General features: G+C 28.3%; 1 protein-coding gene across 3 annotated transcripts in view; it reads left to right on the top strand.

The window, feature by feature from the left end:
• LOC141530129 (prominin-like protein) overlaps nt 1-17,522 on the top strand; it is a 32,285-nt gene extending 14,763 nt beyond the window's left edge. Inside the window, exons 2-12 of one of the 3 annotated variants that reach the window (XM_074247027.1) lie at nt 5,632-5,899; nt 5,990-6,342; nt 6,422-6,543; nt 7,882-7,905; nt 8,043-8,338; nt 8,588-9,509; nt 9,584-9,742; nt 9,819-9,940; nt 15,362-15,523; nt 16,518-16,628; nt 16,710-17,522. In XM_074247027.1, coding sequence (XP_074103128.1) covers nt 5,632-5,899; nt 5,990-6,342; nt 6,422-6,543; nt 7,882-7,905; nt 8,043-8,338; nt 8,588-9,509; nt 9,584-9,742; nt 9,819-9,940; nt 15,362-15,523; nt 16,518-16,628; nt 16,710-16,722 — 2,552 coding nt within the window. In that variant the 3' untranslated portion in view covers nt 16,723-17,522. Of the gene's footprint in view, nt 1-5,631; nt 5,900-5,989; nt 6,343-6,421; nt 6,544-7,881; nt 7,906-8,042; nt 8,339-8,587; nt 9,510-9,583; nt 9,743-9,818; nt 9,941-12,506; nt 12,989-15,361; nt 15,524-16,517; nt 16,629-16,709 lie in introns of those variants that run through there. The other 2 variants (XR_012479713.1, XM_074247036.1) reach the window with 2 other exon arrangements.
• Nucleotides 17,523-25,780: the final 8,258 nt, after the last annotated feature.

Here is a 25,780-nt window from a genome sequence, read left to right as displayed (position 1 = left end):
GAAATCTTTAAGTCTAATTTTTAGATGAATCTCATTTCCCTGCCATCATTGAGTTAGTGGATATCGCGTTCATTATGTGGGACCCCGTACTCGATTTTTGTTCTGATCAGTACTCTATAGATATTTAGAAGGGTTGCTGGAGCCACTTCCCATTATGCTCCGCACATAGCTCTAATTAGGGGGTTAACTTTGTTGATTCTTGATATAAAGTTATTGTAATGTTCTTCGAATGTTAGTTTCTGGTCCAGTATCATACCAAAGAATTTAGCTGATGTCGATGGCCTGATATGTTCGTTCTTAATTGTAAAGACTATGTCCTGAGGGTTAGAGTCGATGAGTGTAAAAACTACTTTTTTTTTTTTTTTTTTTTTTTTGGAGAGAGATCTAAGTCCAGACTTTCGAGGTATGCATTATAGCTGTCTAGGGAGGCTTGTAAAGCGTCGGATACGAGTCTCACATATACTCATGCTCAAGCAATCACTGTAGTTTTTCATGGGCTTTTCTGTATTCAAACTACCCTGATAGCCAGCGCTTTCTCAGTAAGTAGTTGGCTTCTAGCAGTTACGGTTAACTTGACATCGAGTTAGCGGTAATTTTTTACATGACAACAGTTGTAAGCAAATTGACGGAAATCTCCGGCCGAAACTTGAATACAAGTTAACAATCAAACTTGTAGTTAAATTTCCTTTCAACTTTATTACAATTTGACAGAAATACTTGTACAGCAAGTCTTGACGTCTGTTTGCAGAGTAAGTTATAGGTAACTAATAGTTAATCGCTTGCTTTACCAACTCTTTCCGTCAAGTTAGCTTCAAATTGCGGACGTAGTTTGACAGTAACCCTGATAGCCACCTTACCCATAACTTAATGTCAATCTACGTCCGCAATTTTAAGCAAACTTGACGGAAAAAGTTGGCAAAGCGAGCGATTACCTATTAGTTATCTATAACTTACTCTGCAAATAGACGTCAAAACTTGCTGTACAAGTATTTCCTTCAAATTTGAGTAAAGTTGAAAGGAAATTTAACTACAAGTTTGATTGTTAACTTGTATTCAAGTTGCGGCCGTAGATTTCCGTCAATTTGCTTACAACTGTTGTTGAGAGAAGAATTACCGCCAACTTGATGTATAAATTAACCGTAACTGCTGGAAGTCAACACTTACTGAGAAAGCGCTGGCTGTCAGGGAAGTTACAGATAAGGTGGCTATCAGGGTATAGCATTTAGGAAACTGACTATCGGTAAGTATGCAATAAATTATAATACCCTAGTTTATCGATCTAATTGATACATTAAAATTTGAATTTTAGTTATTACAGTCGTAGCTTAAGCCTATAAGTTGAAAATATAATACCACAAAATCGTTGAATTGCATCTATTTTATCATATAAATAAAGTTAGTTAAAAAAAAAATTCATTTTCGAAAATTAGACAACTTTTTTGAATTAAATAAAAATCGGCCCACGCTGAGATCGGCGGGAATAATTGTAACATTAATTGAAGTTTTTTTTTTTTTAAAAAAAATAAAAAATTGTGAACTTTGAAAAAATAACTATTTTATTAAAAAAAAAAAAAAAAAAAAAAAAAAAGCGATAAATTTATAGAGTTGATCATGTTGAATTATTTTTGTTTATTTTTTCGAAAAATTCGTTTAAAAATAAAAATGAAAAAAAAGAAGATACTAAAAAGTCAATTTTTGACAAAGTTATAGCTATTTGAATATAGAAAAGCTTTTTTTTTTAATTCATAATTTTTTTTGGGTTGGATAAACAAATTTGAAAAAAATTCGCAAACACATTTTTCAAAGGGTAGAAAAGAATAAAAAACTTTTGGCCCGATTAAAAGGGGTCAGGTTCAAAAGTGGTCGGTTTGGCATGCAATATCCCATATTTTTTTGGCCGTTTTAACCGGATTTTTATTTAAATTGAAACAAATAGAGTCCATGTCGAGTGTTAAATGTATATATTGCAACTTAGACATTAAGTTTTTCAATTCATAAGTATGTAATGGAAAGGTTCACGATCGGTTACAGTCATCCTTAAACATATACTTTAGAGTGTTTCATGGTAGAGATAGCCAGGCGGCACACATCTGACTTGGGCGATCACCCAAGCTAAGTAGCGCTAAGCGAGGTTAGTACTTGGATGGGTTAAGATTAAGATTAATTTATTATTATGCCAAAGCCAATTTGGCCAGATGGCAATATTAAAAAATTAAGTACATAGATTTCTTTAACAGTTAATTATACAATGATTATTTGCTATACTTAAATAATAACAAAATTGATATAATAAGTAATTATGAATATTAATGATTTTACATATTAAGTAACAATGTTAAAAATAAGAGTTAAATTCTGATAATAGTATACAAATAAAACGATTTAACCAAATATAGTGAATAAGACAATGGAGATTAAATATCCAGATTAAATAAGTAATCGAACAGTTTATTCTTGAAGATTTCTAGGCTAGACGAGTTAACAATATCAATTGGAAGTTCATCCCAAAGACGTATGACCGTTACAACAAAAGAATATTCATAATAAGTTGTAGCAAAATTCGGCATTTTGAAACTACTGTTTTTCTTTGCTGCTAATCTTTCAGAATGCCTAACAGTAAGATCTTCATAGAATAAATCTCGCAAGTAACAAGGTTTTTCTATGTTTAAAAGTTTATAAAAATAGCAAGCAACATAATAAATACGGCGACTTTTAATAGATAGCCAACCAAGTTCACGTCTGTAAGGCGTGATGTGTTCGTCACGCTTCAAGTGAAAGATAAAGCGAATAGCTGAGTTTAACGCACGTTGAAGTTTACAATCATTTTCATGTGTTGAGTTTGTTAAAACAATAATGCAATAGTCAATTAGGGGTAAAAACGTTGCTGAGACTAGAAGTTTTTTCATATTAGCAGTGTAAATATTTTTACGTAATTTCAGACTATATAATGTAGAGTTTATTTTGCTTACTGTTTTTGCAACATGAAAATTCCAAGATAAATCACTCGATAAATGGAGTCCAAGACATTTTGCCGAGTCCGTATACGGATGGGTGACCACTACCCGGGAAAAAATGATCAGACATGAACAGGCATGAATCGACCTGATCAGACATGGTCAGGTCTGAAAGCCCATTGTTACTTTTAATTAATTATTTTGCTTTATTTCATGGATATAGTACTTGATAGAGGCATACGCAATTCTCTATAATGAATTAAAATAAAAAAAAAAAATGATTACATATAATAATTATACGGCTGTAACACCAGCAGTCACCCATCCAACTACTAATTACGCTCAATGCTGCTTAACTTTAATGATAGCCGTGTGCCTTGAAGTTCCCGCCTGCTGTGTTGCTATATCTTATGTGACAACAATTCTATGAAGTACATAACGTATCAAATAAGTTTATCATAATTATAAAATGAAAATTGATTTTATAATATATTTTGATAGTCCTAATTTATTTATTCAACCGAATCTCATTATCACATTTATTTAAATAATAAAATAAGTAATGATTTTAATATTAGGCAGGAGCAGAGCAGACCAAGACATTCCATAGGAAATGTAACAAATTTTCTATTCCAAAATTATTTAAACGTAATGATAAAAATAATTTTGCACATTTTGTCATGACCAAAAGAGTTTTTTTCGTCAAAGAAAAAATTTTCTACACATTTCTGATTATGCAGAGGCTATTATAGGCCTGATTAGACATGGACAAGCCTGATCAGACCTGAGTGTATTTAACGCTTCAGAGATTAAAGACATGAACAGGCCTGAGCGTATTTAACACTTCAAACATGAACAGGCATGGACAGGTCTAATCAGACATGGGCAGGCCTGCTCAGGCCCGAGCGTATTTAACACTTTAGACATGAACAGGCATGGACAAGCCTCATCAGGCATGAACAGACCTTACCATGCCTAATTTCAGGTCTGGTCATACATGAACAGGCCTGATCAGGTCTAATTTCAGGCCTCATCATACATGAATAGGCATGGTCAGGTCTGATAATTTTTTCCCGGGTATGAATGACCACCTTTTTCGAAGGCGAAATAACCGTCACTCAGTTTTTGGTCAATGTCCGTGATTTCATGACCGTCAGATATTTTTTTGTCACAAATTTAGTCAGTCACATCTAGCTAGATGATTCCTGACGGTTTTTAAAAAAAAAAAAATTTTTTGCCAACTTAGGAATTCAACTATTGAATTAGGCAGCTAAATGAAAATTTTATGAATAAAAAATAAGAATCATAGTTAATCGTACTAAATCAGCTTGTCAAAAAACTAAAGAAGTCAATTTCCAACTTTTGTCTCAAAAACTATTTGACATTGCAAGTCAACAGAAAAATCTACGCTTAACATATGAACCAGAAATATTTTAGGATAACGAGCAAAACAATCAACGCTAAGGTATTATAACATTTGATTCCGGAAAAAATCAAGTACGAATTTAAAATGTGTTAATATCAAAAAAGTTAATATTGATTCTTTCATGACAAAAAATTTGAAAGATTTTGTATCGAAAAAGTCGATAGTTCTATTTGAGCGATTTCAACTTCCCACTGAATTTTTAAAATGACATCCAGATCAATGGAAATCTGATAAAGATTATATACGTGCTTAACAATTTAAAAAAATGTACCCGTCGTAAATGGTACAGTACAACCTGGTTATAAGTTACATTGGATGGTCTATTCAATCTCACGGTAAGTATATCGATGTATGAAATATTTCATGTAAGTAAGAGAGAGAAAGAAATATAACTTTTAACCAGGTTGTACTGTATTGCTGAACAAGAAGTTCAATTAATAGAATCATATAATCAGTTTAACTTATAACAAAGATCATCAGAAACAATACTTATTACAAGTTGTAGCAATGTATAGAAAGCAATTTCCTAATGTTAATAACAACAAACATTAATGTTACCAACTCTGAAATAAAAGAAAAAAAAATCACTTTTAGTAATTCTAATGATTTATGCATAGGAATTTATATTTATTTATTAAACACAAAATAGTGTTTCTAAAATTAACAATTTAATAACTTTCCAGCGTTAATTGTAAATATGTCTAATGTAAGAATAAAATTTTCCAATTTAAAGAAAATTTGATATCAATTATTATCAACATTCATCTTATCAGCTTTAAAACTCACAAACTATTAGTCGATGAGTGTTTGCTCAAAGGAACTTTTTTGTAGCAAATTTAATTTGCCACAAAAGCTGTATTTTTGTTTTTTCTAAAAAAGTTTTTTTAATACCGAAAAATAGAGTAGAAACCGAAAAAAAATTTTCCCTGTGTTATTTATACAGATATTGAATTTTTCAATGAGTGAAGCTTCTAATTAACTTAGAATTTTTCTTTGGCGGCAAAATTTTTTTTCTCTGTAAATTATCAGATTTTCAGGTAGGGCCGAAAAAAAATATCGCCTAAAAATAAAACACCCTGATATACTTAGTGAATAACAATTGTGTGCCGCATGATAATATTTTTTATTAAATACATTTACCTGTAAGATTATTATAAAAATTTTAAATTTTTGATGTAATTGACATTTTTTAGATTTTTATTTTGAATAAAATTCAAAAGTATCTTTAATGATATGTTTTTATTTTCATAGGGTTAATTACAGTAAAGAATGGATGGCTGGAGTTTGCAGATCCCGTAAAACAGTGGAAAATATTAGTAACTCATTATGGTGGACTAGGCGGACTTGCTATTATTGGAATTATTTTCGCTGCTATCATTCCTTGCATTGGTTTGTTTTTCTGTTGCTGTCGATGTGCTGGTCATTGTGGGGCTAGAAGTCAACCATTTGACAAAAAATATGATCATTGTCGGAAAGTATTTCTCAACATTCTTCTTATTGGAGTGTCAACGATAATATTGTAAATATGACAATGATTAATGATGCTATGCATTATGTAATAATTAATTGTAATCACAAATAATAATAATAATAATACTTATCTGTTTAGATTTGGAGTTGTTTGTGCTTTTGTTACCAACGAATATATGCAAGAGGGTATTGAAAACTTACCGAGCAGAGCTAAAACTAATTTGAAAGATGTTGAGTTGTATCTAACTACAACTAAAAAACAAATCAGCACTTTGCTTACAACAAATTATAATGAACTTGAAATTACGCTCAACAATATTCTTCAAGCAAGTGGAAAAATTGTCACCGAGGAACTTGCAGCGTATTCTCATGCTGTATCATTGACCAATTTAAATGAAATTGTTTCTGGTTTAGATACTATTAGACAAGATCTTCGAATGATAGATAAACTCACCCGGGACTTAAGAACTAATGCGAGTCAATTAGATATTGGTACTATATCAATTTATCGTTTATTGTTTTATTTGATTATAAGTGATTTTATGTTGTAATTACATTATTTTCGTTATAGTTGTTCGAGGTGTTAAAAAAAATTTGCTAGAAACATTAACAGGATGTAAAAATCATGAGTGTCAGCAAGTGTTACATGATTATAAAATAAATCAGATGTCAATACAAGTTGATTTCGACAAGGTGGGTAACAGTAATTGAAGTAATTTAAATATTTTTTTTTTGACTTGCAGGTTATGTGTGAAATTTATCATACAATTTTGAGTTAAAAATGCTCAAAAACATATTTATAATTATCCCTTGAGAAAAACTTTTCTTGAAATTTTTAAATGATGATATCTTTTAAGCGTGTATTTTCTTCTAATTTTTATTCAATGTGCGGTATTTGATGCAAATTTTTGAATACAAATAGTAATATAATTCTGAAAATCAATAGACTGAGAAATTAAAAAATTACGTGACAAAAGGAGAAAAAGGCCATTCGGCAGCCAAAATAGAAATGAATTTTTCATCGTTCCTAGAAACTAGTGAAATCCTCGAAATGACTGCAACGGCAAAATTTCATCAAAATTATGAAAAATTTATATCTTAGAAACTCGTGGAAATATAGAAATTAAGGCTTATTTCATAAGCTTTTACATTAATTTTTTTACGGAAAATAAATAAGTCAATTGTGTTCAATAGTTATTTGGAAAAAAAACAGTGAAAGTACGAAATTTTTCATTTCTAAAAATTTAAAATTGCCTACCGTTCCGAAACTGATGGATCGATTTTGCTCATATTTGAACGTGACTTTGATTATCGTCTGTAGAATATACATGCCAAATTCCATTAAGATCCGTTAAGAATTGAAGGATTTAGGCTGAACACGTGACGAGTTATATTATATATAATTTATATATTCTAATAATTTTATTATCAAATATTTTTTTAGAAAACTATTGAATATTACATTATAAATACGTCAAACCTTGTCTTCTTTTTTTATTGTTAGTTTTAACTACCATTGTTCAAATATGGGTCATTAATTTAAAAAGTTACACTAACTTATTTTTTTCAAATTATAAGGTTACAAAGCTCAAATTATATTATTTTAAGTAAATAAATGTTACATATTATAGCATACTATGTTGTAAGTGATTGAAGTAGATGATATCAGACTATAAGGCAAATTTTGGAAATAATAATTTCTTCGTATCATTCAAATTCAAAATTTCAATGCCTTATTAGTCAGACCCAACAAGACTATTTTTTAATTAATAACTGGTGTTAAAATCATTGTTGTCTGGTGAGAATTTTTTTATCTGTTGTAAGTCTCAAAATGTATTAATTTGAAAGTTAAAAATGCCCTATCAGTTAAGACTGGTGAATTTGTTTTATTTCGTCTGGTTTTAATCACTAAAATTTCAAGTTTAAATAAATGACCTATGCATGAAACTTTACTTTTTAAATTTACAATTTACAATTTGAAGTATAATTACTTTTTGAATTAAAAGTCTATAATATATTTTTTTCATGCAGTACATGGACCAATACTTTCCGAAGGTGAAAAAATATTCATATTATAGATTATTTTATTTTTTTTTTTTATTTCAAGTTACTAAATACAGTTTTTTTTATTTAAATATAATATTAAATTGCAATATTTTTTTAATTTATAGTAATATGCAAATATTTTTCAGCTTCCTGACGTAACTTTAGCACTACGTAATATAACATCTTTGATGGAAGGAAATATCGTTTCGGAAGTCAGTCAAGGCAGAGAAACTTTTTTAAAAATTCAAAGAAACATTCAACATGCAGTAAATGAAACAATTCCAGTTGTTAGTGCAAGTATTGAAAATGCTGGGCGCTCATTGGCTAGTGCATCTAAAAACATAACTTCACTTATTGATAAAATTAATAAGGAGATTACTAAAGTTTATATTCCTCATTTAAAAATTGCTCAAGATAATATTGAAGAATACTCAATTTACAGGTTACTTTATAGTTTATGTGAGCCATAGCGAATTCGAATGCAAAAAACCGCTTCATGTTACAAGACATTCAATTTCTAAATTTTTTGATGTGTTAGCTTTATACATTATCAATACCCAGATGCGGAAACGAATTTCCAGTCGTGAGAGTTCAATAATTGTTAAATTGATAAAAATTCGCTATGGAGGGAGCATGCTTTCTTTTTAAAATCAAATATTGTGTAAAAATGCTAATAATTTTTTTGTTGCAGATATTATTTTGGTCTTGGTGTATCTAGTGTGTTATTAACGATATTTACACTGCTAACATTTGGATTATTATGTGGTATTTGTGGGAAGCGTCCTGATGGATTTGGCGACGATTGTTGTAACAAAGGAACTGGTGGACGTTTTTTAATGATAGCAGTATGGATAATATTCTTATTGACAAGTATCTTAATAGTTATCACTACAGTGCTTATGATAATTGGAGTAATGTCACATCGTGCAATTTGTGAACCTTTACAAAATCCTAAAGACAACTATATATTTGAATTGGTTGATGAGTTGGTACAAGTTAAGCAGTTACTTTATCCCAATAATTTAGAGGCTGATATTAATTTAAGCTGGATTGTAACACATTGTCATGCAAATGAAACTCTATACAACGTGTTGAAATTAAAATATTTAATGGAACTAGATTCACTTAAAAATTTTGTCGACCGTTATGCAATTAGTAGTACAATTGATCAATTACGCGAAATGATAAATCTTTCTCCAGGCATTGTAATACTCACCGAAAGTGCTACATCTAAATTAAATGACTTAGCTCAAAGTGGATTAAGTGACATTAAATTTTATCAGTATGCAGAACTTTTGAAAGATAATATTACAAATGTTAATTTAGAACATCTTGGAACTGAGTTACGACGAATAGCTGCTGTATTACCAAGTAGTCAAGCAAATATTACTGATAGTCTTCTTAAAAATGCTCATGATTTAGATCATTATCATAAAGATTTAATTTTACCGATGACATTATTAAGTGAACAACTTAGTACGAGTGCTCTTGAACTTCAAGAGCACATAAAATTCAATCATGGTTCTATGTCGGAAGCTATTCATAATTTAGTTAGTGAAGTAATGGTAGCACAACAGTTTTTGAACAAAGATGGTCCAAAATATGTACAAATTGTAAGTATAACTATTGTAAATTGACTAAAAAAAAAATTTTTTTTTGTATTCCAATTAATTTTCAAAACTTTTAGCTTGCTACTAAGTTTGGAGAAGCATTCCTACATCAAGTAAACGGCTTTTTAGAACATTTAATAAAAACTGCACGTGATACGATTGGTCGATGTGGTCCTGTTTCGAATGCGTACAATTCTACAATCGTTGATGGGTGCAATAGAATCCTTGATCCATTTGTAAGCTCTTGAATAAATTTTTCAATGTTAATATTGATGATAATATTATTTATAAAATTTTAATTTTTCATTACAGAATGGATTTTGGGTCAGCGTAGGTTGGTGTCTTATTTTATTCTTACCAACTGTAGTTTTATGTGTTAAATTGAGTGCGTTATATCAGAAATCAGATCCTTATCCTGGACCTCTTGTTGAATCGTAAGTGTTTCGTTATATTTTATATCGTAATTATAAAAAAAAAGAATATTAATATAAATCACTAATGAATGTGCTGAAGTTGGAAACTTGGGATACATGTATAAAGTTAATATTATATCTGTAATTTTCACTAATTTTTTCAAAATATCAAATTGATACCAATAATATAAGATTTATGATCGTTCTGTCACCCCACATGAAAATGTCAAAAACTAGAAAAAAAAAAAAATCGGAGAACGGTTGGTCTTGATGGCCATCCTTGAAACTTTTCGCTATTCTGGACCTGAAAGCGCTCTAAAATATATTCATCGATGTTCATATCTTTATTTATTCCCTCATATTTTGAATAAGTCGAAATAATGACCAAGGTCATAAAACGAAAATATTTTGAAAGCTTAAGCTTGTAATATTAAGGTTAGGAGATCTATGGTTGCAATTTTCTGTATTCATTTTTAAAAAATGTTATTTTCCGATAATTTGCCATTGGTTCGATGAAAAATGATGAAAGCAATATGACTTCAAAAGGAATGTCGTATTTTACCACATTACGAATCATTTTAATAAAATATTCGTTTAGACATTATTACATTATTCTAAAACTAAAAAATTATGTTTTTTCGATCGAAAAAGTCTTTTATTCCAATTTAGGAATGTATAAGAGATCACGTAATGCAGATAAATTCATAATTAATTATTTTAAGATTTGAGAGAGTTAAAAAAAGTTTCGAGAAAGATTTTATTAAATAAAGCTTAAAATTAACATAGTATAGAATAAATAAGATACAACTCAATAGTTATCGGTAACTAGGTATAAATATTGTGATTTAATATAAAACTAAAATAAATTTGAGCTAAAGTTCATACATTCAATAATAAGTCGGATTTGAGTATAATTATAGCTAACATATATTATTTTAAAAATTCTGGAAATATATTTTGTTGATTTACCATAGAAGGTCATAATTTCGATGAAAAGGTATTAATTGAATTAGTTGTCTTAACGATTACAAATTCGATAAATCTGAAATGTCTTCACAGAATTATGTCGTAAAACAAATATTATAATGCCAGCATAATAACAGTAGTCAAGCACTCTGTAAAAATTTCAATACCGCAATAAATTATACAATTTTTAATTTATCGAAAACAAAGGGTATCTGAATAAATATTTCTAAATATGATGATATTTAAGCAAAAGTATGATAGGTCAGTGGATAGAGAACTCATGTACCAATTCAAGGTCATAGTATTCGAGCCAAAAGTAATATAGACGAATTAACTCTGTTAGTTAAGAATAATTCTATGATTAAAAATTAATCATTGTATTTTGATGTCTGTTTTTTATTAATTTCTATTCGTAGGTAGTAAGTAAGGAGTAAGTACGAAAATTATTTGATTAAGAAATATGGCTTCTTTCTTGTTTTTTTTTCTTTTTTTTTTTCTTCCTAAGAATGTGACTTAAAAAGTTATATTACCTTGGTACGATGAAAAAAAAATTACATTTAGTAAAAATATCGGTGCAGTAATATAGAATCAATCAATTACTGAATCTATGATACTGAGTAATAATTTTAAAAGATTCCATAAGAAGAATTTGAAATTATGATTTTTATGTTAGATATTCAAAATTCTTACAATATAAAAATTGTGAATAGGTAATTCTTTTTCAAATTTAATGGACTAGCACAATCAAATTTCATGCATTTCGTGTTGATTTTTCTAACATTTTTAGCCATTTTCTTCCATGTAAAAACGTTTGCTTTAAAGCAATGCAATTAATTAAATTGCCACCAGTAATTATCACTACAAACAATACTGTAGATTGTAGTTTAATTGACGTAAAAACAAAAATAAAGGCCGAAGTTGAGATTTTATCGTGCAAAATGAAACGGAATTCATTAAAAATCTGTAGAGAAGATTAATCAAGACAACATTTAAAAGACAGAATAAGATAAAGTACCCAGTACTTGAACATATTTTAGAATAAAATATATTCAACTATTATTTTGGCAAATAAAAATGAATTAAATAAAAAAATAACGATGATAAGAAATTTTTCCGAGACATTCAAAATTCACTAAAAATACAGTCTTATGTACTTGAATTGTCTTTCTAGAAAAGTTGCAATAGTTGGTTACCATATTTGAATGAGTATATCTGTCAAAATGGTTTTTCCATTATTGGAAAAATTAGACGATAAAATTAAATTCTAAAAATAATTTTATGATCCGATAAAGAAACTATTGTCTATTATATGAAAGCATTTTTTTTTATTTTTTATTTTTTTTTTAATTAAAGAAACATCGAAATAATGTATTTCTAGCTGATTTCTCAGTAATATTATCATGAGAACAATATTAAAATTTAAATATTTTTTACATAATGTCTAATATTTTGCAATTATTCTATGCATATTAGAAACTTGTTCAAGTACCAGGTATTTTACCAGATAGTTTTAAACAAATATACGACATTTAGAAAAAAAAAAATTTTTTTCTTTGACTAAATAAGCTTACTACAAACGGGTACAGAAATTATATACTGATACATAATCTTTTTCTTCCAGGTACTGAATTAATATTATGAATGACGAATAAAAAATAAATAAATATGTACAAAATAGCTCGTCACGATCTATTTGGCATTTATAGCTATGCTACGAGTTAACAAGTATTTCTGATATTTATTCTTTAACATATTTATCACCATGAAATTTTATGTATGTGATATGGCACAACTCTTGTTTATGTGATGAATGTGTACTCGAATAATGAAGATATAGGAAGAAAAAAGACTCAAAATATTGAAAAAAACTTGAAAACGGAGCTAAGAAAAAACTGTACACCTTAAGTCGGAGTGCAATAATTATTTAACGATTATGTACATACTTTGTTATACGTTAAATGATTTTCATAAGTGATTTGTTGATTTAAATAAATATAATAATTTATCCTATAAAATTAATTTTCAAGACTGGTAATGATTTTTTGATAAATATGACGTGTAAATATAATATCATTCGTTTTCTATAAGACTTATTATTATTATGTAAGTTTTTGAAACATTTTAATTTTAATAATAATTTTAATGACTTAAAAGTAACACTGACCAAAGTCCTTTAAAAATTATCGTAAATCGGTCACAAGTAACCGTGTTTCCATTAAAACTACGTCTGATATTGTAAACGATGTAATTTTGTGTCCACACATGAGTAAAAAAAGTTTTTAAAGTAAACTTTCATGTTGCAATTAGTATGCATAGTTTATATATGAATTGGATGTTCGCTTTTCAAAAATGAATTGTATATATATGAAAAAAACTTTTTTAAAATAAATATTAGAGAAATTAACTTAGTGTCCAATGTTTGTGAATATAGAAACAAAACCTTCAGCACAAATTATATAAGAAAATTATGGTCATCAAAAGTATAAAAGCAGGTGATAATGTGAGCTTAACTCATTATTTTATAATACTATCAAATTTGATATTTTTTTGTATTATGAGATCAACAAGAAATTATCCTTTAATGTTGAATTTTCATATTGTCACGCTTGACTTGACATTTATTAATTACTAAAAAGTTTCCAAAATTTGGATGCTTTGAAATATTGATCTATCTAAATTAATTAATAGCAATTTTAGTAATAAGCCCATTTTTTAATTTTCATAATTTATTTTGAAATATAAGTAAAAAAAAATTAATTTGCCTTTGCAATTTTTCATCTAAATTAAAACGTTTGTTTGAAAATGAAAACATTATTTACTGTACATTGGTATTTATAAAACATGGGGCAACTTTATGAATCTATTTTTCATGTGTTATTAAGTAAGATTGTTTTTTTTTTTTTTTTTATAAAATAGTTTTTAAACTGTTATGGCATGACATTATCTATCCAAAAGTTATACGCTATTGATCTCGACTAAGAAAATTTTATGTAATTAGTTAGAATTGTGTAACGTTAGATATCATTTTATATATAAATTAAAACTATATCATCCTATAAAATTTTATGTATTATTTAATTTTTTTAACAATAGCTTTACAATTAAAAATTGACAAGTATTACATTTGATTTTTAAAAACTGGTAAAAAAAATAGGAAAAGTGGGTTTGAACATTTTTATTCGATGAAAAAATCGCTGATGTGTTCTGGATTAGAATGTAGCCCCTCTGGGTTACCAAGAATGATCTCTATCCACTGAAAATAGTCACGTATACAAATCAGAAGTATTTTTTTAATGAACGTAGATCAAAACCCTGACTAAATAAAAGGATTTAAACTATTCGATTTTTACCATTTCAAACCTTTTTAAATACTACCTCTTTTGAGCGTTGAGCAAATGAAAAATAATTATTAATCTTTTTGTTTTTTCAAGGAGTAATGAAATTAACAGAGTTTAGTCAGATGGCTATTTACCGTGTATTATATTCAAACTTCAAAAATTTGAAGTCTCATAAGATACATTCCGAAATGCGCCATGAACGCTATAGCAGGCATGCGACATGGAGTTCAGCAGTAGTTTTTTCCGGAGTGAAATTTAAAAATCAGAATTAAATTTTTTTTTTTAATTTTTCGTATTTTACAAGCATTAATATATTTATGCAGTTGATTCTACAGGTCATCTTTTGAGTTACCTGTTTTAGTTGAACTTGAAATAATCTAATTGTTCGATTTTTGAGCTTGAAAAGCTAAAAAATTGGAGAATTGTTTCAGACCAACATTTATTGAGATTTTCAACCAACAATATCTTTTAAATGCGTCGTTTATTTTTTATTTTACCTGCAGCATTCAACGCAGTTTTCCAAATATAAGTATTTGTAATTTTTTGAGTCAATTGGTTTAAAATTTTGAAAGTTTTCTCAAAAAAACTTGAAACTTTTTTTTTTATTTGATTTTTTTTTTCATTTTTATAATGATTTGATCGATTGATTTAAAAATCTAATCAAATCTAAGTCTATACAGATTTTCGAACGCCGTGTCGTTCATCTCGTTTAGTTGATTTGTACGAAAAACTTTCACACACACAGCGCGTTCTCGTGACCAGACATCCTGTCGGAAATAATTAGAACGGCGTTCTAGGACTTCAATACGTGAAAATATAATGAAAATTCGCATTTGCAAAATCGAAAATTTCAAGGCGGGAAATGAAAAAATACTTTGAACTTTAAAAAAATAAATAAATAAATAATCGCAATATGACACAACTGCATGTGATGTGCAAATAATTAAAGAGAATGTGATGGAGTATATGTTATTATTATTAACTTTTTTTTCCTAATTAGAATATAACTAATTAACATAAAAAGTCTAAAATACGACAAAATTAAGTCAATAAAATAGTACATTAAGAAAAAATTTTTTTTATTTACAATAATACATTGTTTCTAGATTGTTTTTTATCATAAGTGCTATTATTTCAGTATTCATGACAAAAATCATAAAAATCACAGTAGAGGTTCCAACGTGTATAGTGATAATTACGATAGTCCTACTATAGGAGTTTACCATGGACCGGAAAGAACTGTTAATGCGATTCAAAGAACTTCTTATCATAGTTCAAGATACTCTGACCAAACTTCTAAGTAAGTAAAATTGTATAAATTAAATTTTTTAGTATGTGTTATAATTATTTTTAGAATTGGTTCAGGAACTGCTTCGTTACAAAATCAATTTCTCGAAAAATTGAATGATCCACAAAAATATTTATTGCAGAATAACTGTAACTTACATTGGTGATGTGTGGATCGCTAAATTTTATCTTCATTGCGCAAAATAGTTGATTGTTGTTTTCTGGTTAATTATTGAAACCGCGAATTTAACGGTTATTATTATTTCTGTGTTTACATTGTACATAATTTTTTTATTACTATACCATTATTAATTACGGTAAATGCATTGCAAGACATCATTGATACATATGACGTTTGTTTTTGATTTTGAGAGACTGTTAATGCTAATTATTGTTGCAATATTGGATATTAAAGAAATACGATGTTTAAAAGATTACTGAAAAATGACTGAAATTGATAAATATATACTTGTATCGTTAGATTGACCACATTTTCGCGTATCTTCATAGAAATAAAATTTTCTACGTCAGTTTTCTCATACGTCACTAAAACTTCTTGTTGCTCCATAAGATATCGACATAATAGCCATCATTATGAGGATTGGCTTGTTTAAGTTTATGTATGATATTCAGATTCAAGAGTGTCGCTCAAACGTTTTAGAAATTTTTTGTCGGAATCATACATAACTTTCGGACTTTTTTTCGTATTTAAACATCAACATTAAATCATCAATTGTATTTGTTACAATTCATCTTGCCCTTCGAAGTATGATAGAAGCATAGAATTTAGGCGATAAATTCGAAGACAAATGCACGTATCTTCTTGTTCTCACTAATTTGTATTAATATTTTGTATTGAATGATGTTTGTACTTTTGTTTTTTATCAAATATTCTGCGAGCAACGCATTTGTTATCAAATAATTTACATGACACATTTACTATTTATTAACTCCACGTACATCTACATAAGTTAGAGTATAGACTCAGATATTCATTTTATTAACAGAAATTGGAATGCCTCCAATGATGGGCCACCCAAGTATCAAATAGCTCCAGGAGCCCCACCTTTACGACCGGAATATGAACGCCCACCTCCTTATTATTTTCCGGGAAACGGGTAAGTATTTTATTCTTATGTTATTTGAAGTACACTTTTTTTTTTTAATTTTAAATACGATTATATAAATTTATCTTTCAGGAGTCGAAATTAAGAACGAACTTCTGTGTTTGTACGAAAACCATGTTAAGCGAATTGGGATTACCAACAGAACAAAGTGATCAAAAAACTAAATTGAACAAAAATAAATTCATCGAGAATTCATTATATTTAACTATCAACTTCATGGTTCAATCATGTCATGACTTTTTACTCTTTTCAAAAAGCTATCTGGTGATACTGGATAATAATTATAAAAGTAAGAACTGAACAAAAATGTAATTTCTCAGATTATTTTATTTCTAAAGTTGTGCATTTACTAATTGAAATATGATACTAAATTTAAATAATAATATTCAATATTTTTACATTCAAATATTTATTCTTAGTTATTATGGTGCACAAATTATATTATAAGCAAAATAGGACTGTAATAAACTAACAAGCATTGCATTTTTTAAAGTTAAAATCAATGTTAAAATTTAATCGTTCAACAAATAAATGCCATAGTACGATTTAATTATTATCTTTAGATTACAACATTACATTGGCAAATTACTTTTTGCTCTAATATTAAGTCTGAATGAGATTAAGTAAGTAGTACAATGTAAATTAATATGAGTAAAAAAATAAAATAAAATTTCTTGTTTTCTTGATTTATAGATCAAGAGTTTGGTTTCACCACTAATAATATAAGTAAATTGATGTTCGATTAATGTATTTGTTTAAAATTTTATATTCTATGAATGTTACATAACCAAATATGAAGAAATAAATATCCTCTTGCGGTTTTATGATTTCTGTAAAAAGACGGTGGATTACAAATAAATGTGTGGTGAATTTATAGTGCATTTATTTTACTAGTAAAGACAAATGAATTGACGATTTTCATTCGCTCACATTGTGTCTTCACACTTTTTCACTGCCATGGTAAGAGTTATGTCCCTATTTTAAACCGAGCGCGGTATATATTGCCAAATGTTTATTAATTTGAAAAGTACATGAATAAATTTCTTTTGCTTAAGTATTTAAAATTGAAAATGCATAAAAAAAAAAAAAAAAAAAGAACGCCATTCGGCTACACCCGAAATGGAAGGTAGATTTCATAGAATTAATTATCATCTGGTTTCAATAACTTTCGTTTGACACTAAATAAAATTGATTTCAACATACGTAAGTAGATTGTATTACACATTGCCTGAAAAGAGTTCAATTGAACTCTTAACTTCGAGAAAGTAACTAATGATATGAAAAATTTTATGTTATATGCGTCACATTAGAGGTAATTTTGTGAGCTTTTACATGAATTTATCAAAAATTAGTTACTTTTTTTCTATCAAAAATTATACATAAATTAAGTAATTGAAAACTTGATTTTTACTATTTCGATCATTTTTAAAAGCTACTATTTCCGAATTAATTGAAGGATTTTGCTTATTTTAAGGTTCATGCAAGCTAATTGTCCAAGGAATCTGTATACTAAATTTCATTAGAATCTGTTGAGAATTCTCGATAGAATAACATTCACAAGTTAGTTGTACTACACATTTCCTGAAAATGGTTCCATAGAACTCTTAACTTTGATAAAATAACTAAAAATGGTCAAAATCTCAATGTTGTATACGTCAATTAAAGGTGATTTCATTAGTTTTCACATTAATTTATAAAAAATTAGCCATATTTTTTCAATCAAAAGTTATACATCAATGACGTCGCCGAAAATGTGATTTTCACTATTTTAATCATTTTAAAGAGCTACTATTTCTAAACTTGACAGATTTCCCTCATCTTCGAACTCATTCAAGGTTATTATCCAAAGAATATGTGTGGCAAATTTCATCTAGATCCGTCAAGAACTGTAGACATAATCGCGGCAACATCCTGCGTTATATTACATATATATGTATATAAATATCTATATACATACATATATAAATTTTTTAACTTTCGTTATTTGTGAGTTTTACTCTACTAGTTAAGAGATATTACGACAAAATTCCGACATGAGGACCAATGCAAAAGATTGATTTCTATGAAATCTACCTAAAAATAATTAAGAGTTATTTATTTTGAAAGTTTTAACAGTTCGCTCTGGTAAACAAGTTGTATTTTTAAGTAAATACTTATATTACTTATTATTTATTTTAGTTATAAAATATTTTTTAATGAATTTTAAAATTTATTTTCAAGCATTTTCAAGAACATTTCGTTCATTAAAGTAATAATATTGGACACATCTGTCGTCATTTCGCTGTAAAAACTTAACTTTTTCAGTGAATTTCGATAGTAAAAAAATTAAAAATTTTTGGTAATTAGTTGGAAGTAGGGTCTACAAAATTTTAATCTCTAAAGATGTTACTTACAATTTTTTTTCAACAATTATGTATAGATTTTTCTGGTTTAAAAAAAAGATTTTAAAAAATGTTTATTTTTCGATTAAAAAAAAATTTTGGGATTAATGAAAATAAAAATACATTTTTTCGAAGTTATTTTTTTTTTTTTTTATTAATTGTTAGTTTTTACACTTAGACTATAAAAAAAATAAATTAGAGGTCACTAAGCTTATGTGGACTTATTTTATTAGTGGTTTTCGATGGACATGACATTTGTATTACATATTAAAGCTCTACTAAACTAATTAAAAATGTATTTTTGACTATTTTATTGATTGGTATGATAAATGCGCCTTCAAATAAAATAATTTTAAAAAAATATTCCAACATGTCTATTTTTCGATTATTAATTGCAAAAAAATAGGATAGACCCCATTTCAAAACAGTTAGCAAATTTTTAATTTATAGTTTTTAGTAAAATGATCAGTAATAATGTATATGAATTAGTCGCGATACCGAACCAAAATGCTGTGTATGCATTTAAATTTGTAATAAATAATATGGAAATGAATTCATCAGCATTCATCTCTGAGGAAATACTTATTCGATAATACAAAAATAAATTAAGCGTCTCGGAATAGTTATATATTTAATTTAAACACACCGTAATTGAATCAAAGCTTTTCTTTTGTAAAAATAAAAATTATATTTTATTTGCAAATGAAAAAAAGTTACACTGACTTCTGATATTTAAACTATCAATAAATAAAAGTAAGATGATCATTAATATACACTGTCAATACAAGTAATAATGCAAGCAGCAAATTTCTCAAGATTCGTTAGTTTAATTTTAAAAATACATCTGATTTTGTAGCATCTACATTCATTAGTCTGTGATGATGGATTCTTACCGTAAGATGGACGTTGTGGCTTAATGTATATAGAATAAGCGAAAGATAAATTTAGAATAGACCGGGTAGCTCAAATGGTAGAGTAGCCGACATGTCTTCAGAAGGTTCTGGGTTTGAATCCTAGTCCGAGCTATCTGAATTTCTTCTCGCATATTCTATACACTCACATTAAGAAGATCCTCTCCTTAATTCTTTCTCAATCCTTTCCTACCAAGTATTCTGTTACGTGAATGTGGAACGCTTTACGTAATAATAACCGTAACTTCCTATTCTTTCCTGCTTCACAGCATTATTTAATTTGTAATAATTAAATAATGGCTTCGCCGCGGCCAACAATTACATGTGATCTGAAGCTTTTCTTATTTTACTTTCCAAGGGGCGTAATAAACTATTTTTGCTCTCGCTGGTATAGACAGCGAATGTGCAGCTTTATCAATGCACGAATCTTTAACTTTCTGCCTCAAAATAGATACGAAAGTTGGAAAAAAATTTGGTTCTCATGATTTTGGATAAAGTTTTTATTTTATCTTTTTAACTTCCCGCTAAGAAAATTGAAAATTTTCAAAATTCGGGAAGTTATTGGTTTTACCCCGTTTTTCGAAAATTGAGTTCGTATCAGATCTCGACGTTTTTAGGTCCTAAGAAGCTTCCCTGAATGTTTTCGAGATGATGTCCGTATGTCTTTATGTATGTGTGTGTAGGTATACGTGTCTGATGTGTGTAAGTATGTGAACCGCTAATAACTTTTGAACAGTTTGACTGATTTCATCGCGGTTGGCCCTATTCAAAAGAGATTGACCAAATTTAGATTTTAATTATAATTTGGACTGATTCGAACCGGTAGATTTTGAGAAATCTCAAAAAATCTACAAAAAAATTTTTTTCAAATGTGGTTTTTTCGGAATAACTTTCAAACGGTTTTGCTGATCGATTTAAAAAACTCATCAGCTTTTACCATCAAAAAATCACGTCGATTGCCGCCAGTCTGGTCAAAATCGGCTGATTCGTTCGTGACTTATCATCGAAAAAAGTGTTTTTTCGGAATTACTCCAAAATTCCTAGTCCGATAAATTTAAACTTACAGATTATTCTTAAGACTTTGAAAATAGCATCGAATGCAGCCAACTGCATGAAAATCGGTTCATTCATTCAAAAGTAATTGCGGTTTGAAAATTAAAAAAATCGTGTTTTATTAAGAACACCTCTGTCAATATTAAACCTCTATCAGACTTTTGAGCTCAAAGAGCTCAAAGGCATAGAAAAGCCATCTCTTTGAGCTCGGAGAGCTTAAATCAACTCATAAACTGTATTTTTAAGCTCGAAGAGCTCAAAAACGTAATAAGTGCAATTCTCTGATTAAAAAAAAGTATTGAGACAAAGAAAAAAGTATTTAAAAGTATTGGTTTTCTAGTCAATCCAATACTTTTCAATACTTTTTTCTTTGTCTCAATACTTTTTTTCATTCAGGATTTCGAGCACTTGTACAGAATTAGCTGGAAGTTGCAGGGATGGCCTTTAGGGTCAACCGTTTTCCTAATTTTTTTTATGTTTATAATACATTTTCTTTGAAAAGTACATAACAAAAAACGAACAATTTTAACAAAAAAAAAAGTTGAATATCACAATTTTTAAAAAAATTTATAAGTTTTTTGAAAATTAGTTAAAATTATGATAATCAATTTTTTTGTCTTTTTCAAAAAAAAAAAAAAAAAATTTATCAATTAAATCAAATAGAAATTTTGTTCAAAAAAATTAAAATGAAAATGATTGACCCCACTCGTAAAGATTTACCGAAATATAGTTTTCGTAAATTATTAACCCGTCAGCACTCACGTGAACTTTCCGGCCGCTGCGTTAGACGAAGTTGCCACATTACGGCTATGTCGAGCAGAAAAATAGTGTACACACCTTGGCCAGTAAAAAGTAAAGCTTCAGACCGCATGTTTGTCAACCTCGCCTTGGCCAACAATTACATGTGATCTGAGACTTTTCTTATTTTACTGGCCTAGATATTTAGTATACTATTTTGTTACACCTATAATCCCGTGATGAGAAGAATGCTCACAATTTCCGATACGCATGAGAAAAATATTTTTTTATGAATTATATATATAATGTTAAGGCATTTCAAAAGTTCATAATTTGAAAATAGATAAAATTACTCGAAGATAGAATAGTACATTACGATACAAGGGACTTAAGTAGCCGATTATTGAACCGTGGTAATAACTGTGCGATAACTTTACACGGTTCAATTATCGGGTAATTAAATTCCACGTAGCGTACACTATTTTATAGTACGAGTGACTTCTCTCTCTCTCTTGTGGTTTATTTGGACAGTCACGATTATGAGTTTTTATTTTGTTTTTTGGGGTGGTTATATGTGTTATTCACATCATAATAAAATATTAATGAAAATTGTATGTTAAAAGTATTTTGTATGTACAATGAGCAGTTCAGAGAGTGAATTTAGTGATAGTGGCGATATCGTTTCTAATGAAATTAGAGAGACTAAAAAAAATGTCACATTGGATTTATCACATGTCAAATCTAAAAGATTGTATGTAGCACGTTATAATTTGTTTAAGAAGTGGTGCAAAGGCAAGACAAATTCGTTTTGTGAGGATGTTTTATTGGCTTATTTTGCCCATCTTGAGAAAAGTTATGCACCATCTAGCTTATGGGCTACTTATTCGATGTTAAAATGCACGATTAATACAATAAATAAAATAGATATTGGCAAGTATAAACAGTTAACGATGTTTTTGAAGAAAAAGTCTACAGGATACAAATCTAAAAAATCTGAAATATTTTCTAAAAAAAATATTAATAAATTTTTAAATGAAGCGCCGAATGATGTTTACTTAGGCTATAAGGTACGTAAAATTGAGTATTTTTTGAGTCATCGATTCAGTAATTAATTTAAATTATTTATTGCAGACTGTCCTTATTTTTGGAATAGCCGCTGCGCTTAGATGAGCAGAGTTTATTAATTTAACAGTAGACAACAGTTAGAAATTTGGATCAATCTGTGCTTTTAGTTAAAATTAACGACACTAAAAATAATTTGCCTCGATCATTCACTATAACAGGTGAATTTTATAAGGTGTGTATCAAGTACATAGAATGCAGGCCAGAAATTAGTAAGACGAGCAGATTTTTCTTGAAATATTCCAATGGAAGATGCGTCAACCAACCAATTGGTGTTAATATGATTCCTAAAATTGCAAAAGATATAGCAGCTTATTTAAATTTGCCTAATTTTGAAGGATTTACTGGCCACGCCTTTCGTAGAACTTCCGCAACATTATTAGTTGATGCTGGTGGTGATTTAACTACGCTTCAAAGGCATGGTGGATGGAAATCCAGTGGGCTTGCTTTTGGTTATGTTGCTGACTCTTTGAATAACAAAAAAAAAATTTGTGAACATGCGTGAATTAGCAGTGGAATCGAACTAAATAATCAAGTTAAATACCCAATCTCTGCTTTCAAGATAACAATTAATCCAGCAAATGTAGTAGCACCAGTTCAAACTCCATCTATGTTATCTACCGGTTTAAGTTCGTCTTCTCCAGTTCCAGAAAAACGGGTTTCAAAATTAAAAACAAAAAATAATATTCTTTCTCAAAATTTGAGTTCTGAAATCTCAACATTACATCAGAGTGAAGAAGATTTTTTAGTTAATGAAGAAAATCAAGAAAGTTTTTCAATTCCGAAATTAAAACTGCAATCCAAAAATTTAATTTACCCGGACCAAATTCGCAACAAGACTCAATACACAGAAGTTTTATACGATCCAGACGTTGGTTTATTCGTATACGATCCACTAAGTATCCATTCAAATGTATCTTATGTTTTTGGCAATTGCAATGTTACCGTAAATAGTAATGGCAATTGTGTTTTTAATAATTGTACCGTAGAAAATGCAACTCAAGCTAAAAACATACAAAAAAACTAAATTATTTTATGTTAGTATTTTCTTATGTATTTCTTGGTTAATTACTTTAAAATTTTATTTATAATTTATTATAAATTATTTTAATAATGTTCATAACATAATCTAATGTTTTGTTTATAATTTAAGATATTCTAATAGATATTACTAATTAAAACTTTTATGTTTTTGTATTAATTATTGATGTAATTTTATCGTGTTTCAATAAATATTAGTTTCCAAATATTAAAAAAATTTTCAAATTTCCACAAATAAAATTACAAAGTTAATATACTACTCTAAAATTATCAAAACAAAAAAAAGTACTGAACTGATTTATTTAATGCTTATTTCAGTCGGTATGTATGTTTATATATGTTTGACAGTTTAAATTAACCATAAATATGATGATATATTATTAGTATTATAATATTTTCTGGTGCTCCTTTAAACGATTACATGAAATTTCTCTTTTTTCTGCTTATTTGTATGTTTAAAAAAATTATTTTGTAGTTTATTATCTTTATATAGGATTCCGTGAAGTAAGTAAGTGCGTGGTTTAAGCAAAGGATAGAGTGCAATAATCGGCTAATTTAGGTCCGCGCAAGCGTGGTTTAAAAGTAATTTTAAGTCACTGAGTACTATAAAAAATTTTATCTACTCTTTCCATTTGAAAAAAAAAACTTATCATTGTTTTTAAATCGAGCGTGAGTAAAATGCTCATAACGTGAGTGCTGACGGGTTAAGGTAAATAAAATTAAGATACATATCATTAAGCTTTAGAGGCTTCATGATAATTATTATGAATTAAATACGATTTGTATAGTTTTGAGCTGAAAACAGCGAAAATTTCAGAAACGACTCGTGAAGTTTATAATTCTTTAGATTTTTCTATTTTTTTTTTTATAATAATAGTTACAGTTGTAATTATCAAAAAATTAATGCATATTCAATCTCGTTATATATTGGGGAAAGAATATGACATTACAGAAGTGACTTTATAACTAAAACAATCATGTTAATAAAGGATAGATTTAAATAGTTAGCAAAAAATTTAACAAGGGACACGTGCAAAACACAAGGGTAGCAATTACAGTGTCGTAGCTCGTGTAATTGCGCCAGCAACATAAAAAAGTCATAATTTGGGACAAAAGACACGATTTTATTTATTAGTTTCATCATTAAATGTCGTTATTCCCAGTAATTTAAAGCTCAAAAGAAAAAAGTGACCTCAGAGTCACGTGGCAGCGCACATGAGTCTGAACTACCACCTACTGTGAAGCTTACTTCGATCGATTCAACTATTATATTCAGTTGTATTTATTACGATTCTAATAACTATGTTTGTGGAAAAAAAAGAAAACTTATTCCTCAATCCGCTATAAATTGAACTTTCAATTTAGGACCTTGTGAGGTCGTATATTTAGCGTATAACGTACACGGAACATAAAAAAGTTGATTCCTCAGAAAAATCTCATAGCTACATTTACAACCTATCATACAAACTCATTCTCCTACTGAATTTTGTAACTTAAATCCCGTCAGTCTAAGAAAATCGAGAAGTTATTGGTTTTACCCTCTTTTGCAAAAATCGAGTTTTCATCAGATCTCGACGTTTTAAGATCACAGGAAGCTTAAGGGGAAGGGGGAAGATGGTCGATCTTAACAAGCATCGAATGTTATAATTCTATGCTTGTATAGCTACCTTTTGAAGTATTTTTCTGGTTAATAGTCTCTATCAGAGAAAATAGGTAGAATTTACATAATTTTTCATGTAAAAATTCTTTGTAAAAATAATAAAATTTTACTTTTTAAAATAATAAAGGAGAGAGAGAGAGAGAGAGAGAGAGAGAGAGAGAGAGAGAGAGAGAGAGAGAGAGAAACACTCGCACTATAAAATAGTGTACGCTATGTGGAATTTAATTACCCGATAAT

This window comes from Cotesia typhae, unplaced genomic scaffold (genome assembly GCF_013202065.1).
Source record: "Cotesia typhae breed Kobodo isofemale line unplaced genomic scaffold, CoteBio_Ctyphae contig_119, whole genome shotgun sequence".
In the NCBI taxonomy this organism is placed as follows: Eukaryota; Metazoa; Arthropoda; class Insecta; order Hymenoptera; family Braconidae; genus Cotesia; species Cotesia typhae.
Note: the sequence above shows the minus strand (reverse complement) of the source record. Positions and strands in the feature narration are given on the sequence as shown.